Source organism: Oncorhynchus nerka, linkage group LG13, assembly GCF_034236695.1.
Source record: "Oncorhynchus nerka isolate Pitt River linkage group LG13, Oner_Uvic_2.0, whole genome shotgun sequence".
Classification (NCBI taxonomy): Eukaryota; Metazoa; Chordata; class Actinopteri; order Salmoniformes; family Salmonidae; genus Oncorhynchus; species Oncorhynchus nerka.
The window spans coordinates 92,761,865-92,772,511 of record NC_088408.1 but is presented as its reverse complement, the minus strand read 5'-3'; the positions used below and the strand labels follow the sequence as shown (position 1 = coordinate 92,772,511).

At 44.9% G+C, this 10,647-nt stretch overlaps 1 protein-coding gene across 3 annotated transcripts in view; it reads left to right on the top strand.

The window, feature by feature from the left end:
• Positions 1-10,647, top strand: part of ckap2l (cytoskeleton associated protein 2-like) — a 90,512-nt gene continuing 79,865 nt past the window's right edge. For 2 of the 3 annotated variants that reach the window (XM_065026844.1, XM_065026846.1), the window contains exons 1-5: positions 1-185; positions 652-718; positions 2,145-2,205; positions 2,521-3,914; positions 4,329-4,527. In XM_065026844.1, coding sequence (XP_064882916.1) covers positions 116-185; positions 652-718; positions 2,145-2,205; positions 2,521-3,914; positions 4,329-4,527 — 1,791 coding nt within the window. In that variant the 5' untranslated portion in view covers positions 1-115. The remainder of the gene's footprint in view (positions 186-651; positions 719-2,144; positions 2,206-2,520; positions 3,915-4,328; positions 4,528-10,647) is intronic. The other variant, XM_065026845.1, reaches the window with a different exon arrangement.

Here is a 10,647-nt window from a genome sequence, read left to right as displayed (position 1 = left end):
TTCAAAACAGACCACGAAATGGGTGAAGTCGGTTTGTTTATGTTAGCTCGCTAGCAAACCATAACTTGTATTCCACTAAAATAGCGAAACATTTAGCTAGCTACACTAAAATAACATGTCTCAAGTGACTAGATTACAAATAGCAATGGACGCGGAAGAAATTGTTGCCCAACTTAACAAAAAAGGTATGGTGTAGCTAACATTAACTAATATTCCGCTAGCTCTATTATTTGCTTGCTAACAATGCCTGCTAGCTTGTTAGCAGGCTTCTTCAGCTTACTAACTATAGTTGTCGCTAGTTATAATACAATGTAAACAACACGTTTTTTTATTTATCATTCGGTCAAGTTGCAGTGGAAAAACTAGATATAGGCTAGGGTACACACTAACGTTAGCTTAGTTCAGAGGAAACTATTGGAGTCTTTTGGGACATTGGGCTGTCTTATTGACTCCCTAAACGAGTAACGTTAGCGTAACTAGCTAGAACCATCACCTGTTAGAACAACAATGTTGCAGCTAGGGCTAGCTGTCTGACGTTGGCCAGCTAATTTAATGGTAATGTTAACTAGCTAGCTATCGTTGCCACTATTGACCAAATAGTGGAGGAGTAAATTAAGGGTTTGTTTTAAAGTTGCTTCTTGTCTTTCACAGAATTGCGCAAGCAGCAGTTGATAGAGTACTTAGCAGCAAAAGGAAGACTGAAGCCACCAAACCCAAAGTAAGAAATCATCACGGCTTGACGGCTATCTTCTTGACCATTATATAGCCTATATACGATGATTCATTCATTCAATGTTTATACAAATGTCTATATGTTTATACAACATCAGTCAAACAAACAATAGTCCAAACCCCATGTCTCTACCATATATGGTTTAAAAGTTGCCGAAGATTTACTCTGAGAATTTAGCGTTAATGGAATTGTTACGATCAAAATCTGGTCATTGCTCCGCGGCAACCGCTAACTACGAACGTCAAACTGACAAACTATCTAGTGGCTGCAGGTTCGTGAGTGAAAACATGGCATTTTTCAAAATTAAATCCGCTGAATAGAAAACTGAATCGCTTTGTAAATAAATGATTAACCCTAACGGACTGAATTGCAATATCCATCCTCCGCGAAGACAATCGGTTCTTGTTTGCATTGTATATTATTATTATTCTGTGGATTTATATGGCGGTTGGTAACCAACTTTAAACTGCATTAATTCCACCAACTGGACTGGGGCGTGGATCAGAGACAGTGAAGGTCTAAATCCAACCCAATAATTTTCTCCCCCTAAGGAAACAAAATACATAATTAAATACTTCATCCCCTGAAGATTTCCCCAGCAGTTTACTTAATCCAGGCTATTCAACACCCATTACTCCTCAAATCTAATAACAACCGCTCCCTTTGTCTCATGTATTTCTGGCACTGAAAGAGAACATGTTCCACTGTCTCCATCTGAGAGGTGTGACGATGATCATGTTTCCCCACCACTTTCAACTTACTATTGAGCCTTGTGTGTCCCAGTCTCAGCCTTGTACCTATACTTTCCTCCCTTCTCTCTCCCCCTGCCCCCACCTTTTCCTGGATCTTATACAGGTGTCTTCCCTTACTCTTCCTGTTCCACAACTCTTGCCACTCATTTGTAACCTCTGTTTTTACGAATCCCTTGGCTTCTGCTTTACTGAAATGATGAAAGCCAAGGATCTGGAGGTGAATCATCTCCAAATGATACCATCTCACAACCCCTTAAATGAAAGGGATACAACCAAGAGAGGCGCCGTTTAAACTAGTAACGGTCACAGCAAATGAACGTTCTTATTTCATCAACACTGTCAAGTACTAGTATGTTAACGTTGTTCTCTACAATATTATAATCTAATGATTATTGGCACTTTGGGACATCGGCTGATGTAAAAGGAGAAAAAAAGGGCTTGATAAATAAATTCGATTAATTATATGTAATTTATAATGACATCAGGCAACGAGAATGACGTTTTCACATTCATTTTGGTGCTCCCTCTTGAATTGCCCTGTTTTTCTATACATGGTATTGTATTGCAGCGAGTGAAAGACCTACGCTATTAACTAGTTGCAATATGTTTTATCCATAGTCTTTTGTAAATAATGTCCCATCACACATGACTGATTTCAGACCTTATCTTCGAGATGCCGTTAAAGCAAAGCAGATCACCATGTCTACCGTGAAGGATAATGTAAGTATTGTAGCCAATCACTTTCCTCTCCTTGACACCATCTCTCGCAAAGCAAACCTATCAATTATATAGTGAGGCTTGAATTATAGTAGGTACCGTGTGGCTCAGTTGATTGGACACGGCGCTTGCAATGTCAGGTTTGTGGTTTTGATTCCAACGAGGGACCAGTATGGACATTTTTTAAATTAAAAAGTGTGTACTCACTACTGCATCTGTTAAGTGGCATCTAAAATACTAATTAACTGACACGTTGAGGTGTCTTTAAGCAGGAAATAGTTACTAACTATATCAACTGATATTGTTTTGTAATTACAGCTGGACCCGGGAAAAGAGAACCGGGGTCCAAATGCTCTCAAGATGAAAAAGAGAGTGGTGAAGGTTCAACCTCTGATGGCCAACGCCGTTTCCCAAACCACAGGCACCTTCTGCAGTACCACCAACAAACAGAGCTCCGCCAACGGTCTCCTCTCTGCAGCATCGAGTACCGCACGTCTCAACGTGCTCAAAGGCGTTACAAAGCCTTCTGCGGTTGCCCCAAGTCACTCAACCAGCCTGAAGACGGCTCCAGCCAGATCACAATCCACTGTCCCTACCAAAAGATGCCCAGGCACCACCAACCAACCCAGAACCCAGCCTAATCCAGCTGTTAAAGTCGGCAACACACGCCCTAGCTCAGCCATACCCCTGGCAAACGCTGGTAGAACACATTCAGCCAACACAACCAGACCAAAGTCAAATATTACTGGGAAACCCGCTAACACTCTCCACACAGCCGGCACGCGGCCCAGCACAGCCGGCACGCGGCCCAGCACAGCCGGCACGCGGCCCAGCACAGCCGGCACGCGGCCCAGCACAGCCGGCACGCGGCCCAACACAGCCGGCACGCGGCCCAACACAGCCGGCCCTGCTCCAGCATCAGTCTCCTTCACCCCCCTGGTCTTGAACAGAGCATGCCCAAGCACCAGCCCAGTCCCAGCTGTGACCCAAAAGCCACCAGTTACTACTCAGAGGAGAACGAATCCCTTCACTGGCGTGAGTGAGACTAACCAGAGGACAACTGCCTTGGCTGCGGACAATGGGCAAAGGAGGAGCCAAGCTGTGAGCAGGACTGATTCCAAACCACTCCCAGAGAGATCCAGTAAACCAGCAGGGCAGAAACAACCTGTCACTGGACCTAAACCCATCATCCAAGGCCCTACTGGTCCTGGGCACAAGACTGCAGCTACGAAGCCAGGTGATATTCAGAGGGCTGCATCACAGCACAGGGCCGAGGCTAGAGGAGCAGGAGCCAGCACTCGGATATGGAAGGCTGCCTCTCGAGCCTCCACCGGGATAACAGGAAGCCAATGGCAGAACACTGCTCTGAGTAGGGCCATGCATGCAGCTGTGGCTGCGATGGGACAGAAAAGCAGCGCTGAGGAAAACCGAGACATGGAGAGCGGGTCGGCAGACACCGACACCAAGAATGAACCCAATGCTCCATCGCCCTCATCAACATCTCCGGCGTGTTGGCCTAGGCCTCACAGCAGCACAGCAAGTGGTGTGTGGATCCCCCAGACGGTGCCTCGCTCTGCCAAAAAGTCCAGCTATGGCCAGGAGGAGGTGGGGTGGGAGGCTGGTGTTGGCCTTAAGACACCCAGAGACCAGGCCAGGGTCGTGCCCAAGACCGAGGGCCGCAGGAAGATGACAGCTGCCCAGGAAGAGAGAATGTCAGTTTTTGTTTTTTTATTGTCAATTAGATAAGTACTAGGAGGCAGAATATAGTAAATTTCAATTTTTGTGATTTTAGCAGACAATCTTATACAGAACGACTTGAAGTCTTAAAATATTAAACTCTAGACTGGTTGAATAAGGCCTTGGATTACACAGTGCACATAACTACTGTGATTTTGTTTGTTGAAATAACAAAATAACACCAAGATAATATTGTCATTTCACTTCAGTAAAAGGTATGTGTGTTGGTATCGTAGCATATGAATGTGCTGGGTCTTTTCCATTATACCACCATATTCTTTCCACCCAGCACCTCATTTAATAGTGTGGTTGAATTGGACTACAAACATCTGACTTTACGCCAACATTTTACTGAACAACCTTATATTCCACTCTGTGTGTGTCTTCAGGCAGAAGCTCCAGGAATGGCGTGAGAACAGGGGCATCTCCTACAAGCGTCCCCCCATGCCGGTGAGGCCTCCTCGGGTGCGGCGCACCTTGGCCCTTCCTCAGGCTTACTGGGACGGTATGGAGGAGGAAGTTGAGGCCAGGTCTCTGGTTGAAGCTGTGGACCGGTGCCTGGCTGACTGCATCAAACTGCTGAATGAGGTGTGGCAGAGGAATGGGTTGGGTTAGATTACATGAATTGACAGGAATTGAAAATGTATGACAAATCAACTGTCAATTGTGATCTGCCTGGAGCCGTCTTCAGGCTGGTTGAATGACTTGGGGTAACCGCAGAAGGGCGGCAGGGTAGCCTAGTGGTTAGAGCGTTCTGTCGTTCTGCCCCTGAACAGGCAGTTAACCCACTGTTCCTAGGCCGTCATTGAAAAATAAGAATGTGTCCTTAACTGACTTGCCTAGTTAAATAAAGGTAAAATAAATCAATAACAACTGGGGGGGTTGATTGTTGCTCTGTTGGCGTTGTGGCCGTTCACATGGCGTTTTCCCTCACTCAGCCCCCCTCACTCAGCCCACCTCACTCAGCCCACCCGCACATTCTCCCGACCGGCAACACTCAGCCCACCCGCACATTCTCCCGACCGGCAACACTCAGCCCACCCGCACATTCTCCCGACCGGCAACACTCAGCCCACCCGCACATTCTCCCGACCGGCAACACTCAGCCCACCCGCACATTCTCCCGACCGGCAACACTCAGCCCACCCGCACATTCTCCCGACCGGCAACACTCAGCCCACCCGCACATTCTCCCGACCGGCAACACTCAGCCCACCCGCACATTCTCCCGACCGGCAACACTAAAGCTGCCAGTCGTCAGCAAGAAACTTTTTCGTAGCTATTAAGTAGTAGATTACCAAATTCCCATTAAAAATAGTAATTAAATAGAATTGTGTAGTAATGTGAATAGGTAATATCCCTAAACTCTCATCACTACTCAAATGACAAAATCATCAGTACTGACTTTACCCCTCATGTACACGTAGTAAAGAAGTAGTGAAACAACATTGTTGTTGAGTAGAACTTGTAAGGGAGTGATGAACACTAGGTTCATTTTATTCTTCATGGGATTATGGTGATATAATGCCATCTGGTGGCAAGTAGGAACTATTGCAATGTTTTTTTGGTGTTTTTTTTTACTATTACAAATTGAGTTAACAGTCCTTGAATTTGACTTGTCACTGTCTATATGAACCCTGTAGAAATTCTGTTAGCTTCCTCATACCAGCAACCAGTGTGTTTCCACTAGAGGTCGACCGATTAATTGGAATGGCCGATTAATTAGGGCCGATTTCAAGTTTTCATTACAATCGGAAATCCATATTTTTGGGTGTCGATTTTGCTCATTTGTTTTTTATTTAACTAGGCAAGTCAGTTAAGAACACATTCTTACTTTCAATGACGGCCTAGGAACAGTGGTTTAACTGCCTTGTTCAGGGGCAGAATGACAGATTTTCACCTTGTCAGCTCGGGGGATCCAATCTTGCAACCTTAACTAGTCCAACACAATAACGACCTGCCTCTTTCTCGTTGCACTCCACAAGGAGGCTGCCTGTTATGCGAATGCAGTAAGCCAAGGTAAGTTGCTAGCTAGCATTAAACTTATCTTACAAAAAACAATCAATCATAATCACTAGTTAACTACACATGGTTGATGATATTATCTAGCGTGTCCTGCGTTGCATATAATCTGACTGAGTATACAAGTATCTGACTGAGCGGTGGTAGGCAGAAGCAGGCGCGTAAACATTCATTCAAACAGCAATTTCATGCGTTTTGCCAGCAGCTCTTCGTTGTGCGTCAAGCATTGCGCTGTTTATGACTTCAAGCCTATCAACTCTCAAGATGAGGCTCGTGTAACAGAAGTGAAATGGCTAGCTAGTTAGCTCGCGCTAATTGTTGTTGTGTTGCTGGTTCGAGCCCAGGGAGGAGAGGGACGGAAGCTATACTGTTACACTGGCAATACTAAAGTGCCTGTAAGAACATCCAATAGTCAAAGGTTAATGAAATACAAATGGTAGAGGGAAATAGTCCTATAATTCCTATAGTAACTACAACCTAAAAACTTCTTACCTGGGAATATTGAAGACTCATGTTAAAAGGAACCACCAGCTTTCATATGTTCTCATGTTCTGAGCAAGGAACTGAAACTTTACCTTTCTTACATGGCACATATTACTTTCTTCTCCAACACTTTGTTTTTGCATTATTTAAACCAAATTGAACATGTTTCATTATTTACTTGAGGCTAAATTGATTTTATTGATGTATTATATTAAGTTAAAATAAGTTAATTCAGTATTGTTGTTATTGTCATTATTACACTTTTTTTTTTAAATCGGCCGATTTAATCGGTATCGGCTTTTATGGTCCTCCAATAATCGGTATCGGTGTTTAAAAATTATAATTTGTCGACCTCTAGTTTCCACTGCTTTTCCAGTTACTGTTCTGCCTGTCTAACGTCCAGTCTAGACCACGTCCTGTGTGTCTCAGTTGGTAAAACATGCAACGGTTGTTGGTTCAATTCCCACGGGGTACCAGTACAATAATATATGCCCTCACTACTGTAAGTCGCTCTGGATAAGTGACTGTTACTGGATCCCTTCTGTGACATTCCTCTGGGACCGATGGGGTGGTGCGTTTCAGTGGAAGAGACCAGCACAGCAGCTGAATGTAGACCCAGCCCTTCTTACACAATGTGTTTCGAGGTTGATTGGCCGGTTGCTTTGTGTGTTTTGTGCTTTGTGTGTCGCCATTAATCCAAAACATGGTCAGGTCAGATGACGTAGTTTCTATTATTCAGGGAATAATGGCCTAGTATAACAGACAGGGCTTTGGTCAAAAGTAGTGCACTACTTAGTGCGGTGGTTCTCTAACCTTTCCTTTGGGACCCACAGATGTTTTGCAATTTTGCTGTCCCCAAATGGCTCACCTTGGTGATTCAGTGAGTCGGGTGTGGTTAGTAGAGAACCACTGATGTAGGGCATAGGGTGACATTTGGAACACAGCCTCTGCCTTCACTGCGAGAGCAAGACACTTGAAGGAACAGGTATATTGTTCCGCAGGTGCTATTCATTCGTGGTGCAACCCTTCCAGGTTGTGTAAGACATGTACATTAACTCAACAAAAAAAGAAACATCCTCTCATTGTCAACTGCGTTTATTTTCAGGAAACTTAACGTGTAAATATGAATAAGTAATGTCGTTATCATTAGTAGGCTTTGTATAGCAGCCTTGTATAACCACCCCTTCGAGCTGTAGGCTTAAGAACGCGTCCTGTTAAGTCTTCAAACAGTAACTTACTTAGGCCTATATTTCTATATAAACTCAGCAAAAGAAGAAACCTCCTCTCACTGTCAACTGCTTTTATTTTCAGGAAACTTGACGTGTGTAAATATTTGTATGAACATAACAAGATTCAACATCTGAGACATAAACTGAACAAGTTCCACAGACATGTGACTAACAAATGGATTAATGTGTCCCTGAACAAAGGGGGGGTCAAAATCAAAAGTAACAGTCAGTATCTAGTGTGGCCACCAGCTGCATTAAGTACTGCAGTGCATCTCCTCCTGATGGACTGCACCAGATTTGCCAGTTCTTGCTGTGAGATGTTAACCCACTCTTCCACCAAGGCGCCTGCAAGTTCCCGGACATTTCTGGGAGGAATGGCCCTAGCCCTCACCCTCCAATCCAACAGGTCCCAGACGTGCTCAATGGGATTGAGATCCTGGCTCTTTGCTGGCCATGGTAGAACAGACATTCCTGTCTTGCAGGAAATCACACACAGAACGAGCAGTATGTCTGGTGGCATTGTCATGCTGGAGGGTCATGTCAGGATGAGCCTGCAGGAAGGGTACCACATGAGGGAGGATGATGTCTTCCCTGTAACACACAGCGTTGAGATTGCCTGCAATGACAACAAGCTCAGTCCGATGATGCTGTGACACACCGCCCCAGACCATGATGGACCCTCCACCTCCCAATTGATCCCCCTCCAGAGTACAGGCCTCGGTGTAACGCTCATTCCTTCTACGATAAACGCAAATCCAACCATCACCCCTGGTGAGACAAAACTCGTCAGTGAAGAGCACTTTTTGCCAGTCTGTCTGGTCCAGCGACGTTGTTGCCGATGATGTCTTGTGAGGACCTGTCTTACAACAGGCCTACAAGCCCTCAGTCCAGCCTCTCAGCCTATTGCAGACAGTCTGAGCACTGATGGAGGGATTGTGCGATCCTGGTGTAACTCAGGTAGTTGTTGATGCCATCCTGTACCTGCCCCGCAGGTGTGGTGTTCGGATGTACCAATCCTGTGCAGGTGTTGTTACACGTGGTCAGCCACTGTGAGGACGATCAGCTGTCCGTCCTGTCTCCCTGTAGCGCTGTCTTAGGCGTCAGTGAGGACATAAAAAAATATATATTATTATTATTTCAGCTTTATTTAACCAGGTAGGCAAGTTGAGAACAGTCATTTACAATTGCGTCCGGGCCAAGACAAAGCAAAGCAGTTCGACACATACAACAACAGAGTTACACGTGGAGTAAAACAAACATACTGTCAATAATACAGTAGAAAAATAAGTCTATATACAATGTGAGATAAGGGGGGTAAGGGGAAAAAAGGCCATGGTGGCAAAGTAAATGAAATATAGCAAGTAAAACACTGGAATGGTGGATTTGCAGTGGAAGAATGTGCAAAGTAGAGAGAGAAATAATGGGGTGCAAAGGAGCAAAATAAATAAATATAGTAGGGAAAGAGGTAGCTATTTGGGATCAATTATAGATGGGCTATGTACAGGTGCAGTAATCTGTGAGCTGGTGAGGGAGAAGTGTTTCCAGTTTGAGATTTTTGTAGTTCGTTCCAGTCATTGGCAGCAGAGAACTGGAAGAAGAGGCGGCCAGAGGAAGAGTTGGTTTTGGGGGTGACCAGAGAGATATACCTGCTGGAGCGCGTGCTACAGGTGGGTGCTGCTATGGTGACCAGCAAGCTGAGATAAGGGGGGGACTTGACCTAGCAGGGTCTTGTAGATGACCTGGAGCCAGTGGGTTTGGTGATGAGTATGAAGCGAGGGCCAGCCAACGAGAGCGTACAGGTCGCAGTGGTGGGTAGTATATGGGGCTTTGGTGACAAAACGGATGGCACTGTGATAGACTGCATCCAATTTATTGAGTAGGGTATTGGAGGCTATTTTGTAAATGACATCGCCAAAGTCGAGGATTGGTAGGATGGTCAGTTTTACAAGGGTATATTTGGCAGCATGAGTGAAGGATGCTTTGCTGCGAAATAGGAAGCCAATTCTAGATTTAACTTTGGATTGGAGATGTTTGATGTGAGTCTGGAAGTAGAGTTTACAGTCTAACCAGACACCTAGGTATTTGCAGTTGTCCACATATTCTAAGTCCGAACCGTCCAGAGTAGTGATGTTGGACGGGCGGGCAGGTGCAGGCAGCGATCGGTTGAAGAGCATGCATTTAGTTTTACTTGTATTTAAGAGCAATTGGTGGCCACGGAAGGAGAGTTGTATGGCATTGAAGCTCGTCTGGAGGGTTGTAAACAGTGTCCAAAGAAGGGCCAGAAGTATACAGAATGGTGTCGTCTGCGTAGAGGTGGATCAGAGACTCACCAGCAGCAAGAGCGACATCATTGATGAATACAGAGAAGAGTCGGTCCAAGAATTGAACCCTGTGGCACCCCCAGAGAGACTGGACAACAGGCCCTCCGATTTGACACACTGAACTCTATCAGAGAAGTAGTTGGTGAACCAGGCGAGGCAATCATTTGAGAAACCAAGGCTATCGAGTCTGCCGATGAGGATGTGGTGATTGACAGAGTCGAAAGCCTTGGCCAGGTCAATGAATACGGCTGCACAGTATTGTTTCTTATCGATGGCGGTTAAGATATCATTTAGGACCTTGAGCGTGGCTGAGGTGCACCCATGACCAGCTCTGAAACCAGTTTGCATAGCGGAGAAGGTGCAGTGGTATTCGAAATGGTCGGTAATCTGTTTGTTAAATTGGCTTTCGAAGACCTTAGAAAGGCAGGGTGGGATAGATATAGCTCTGTAGTAGAGGTCGACCGATTACGCCGATACCGATTATTGGAGGACCAAAAAAGCTGATACCGATTAATCAAATGATTTATTATTTTTTTTTCAAATTTATTTATCTGTAATAATGACAATTACATCAATACTGAATGAACACTTATTTTAACTTAATATAATACATCAATAAAATCAATTTAGCCACAAATAAATAAACATGTTCA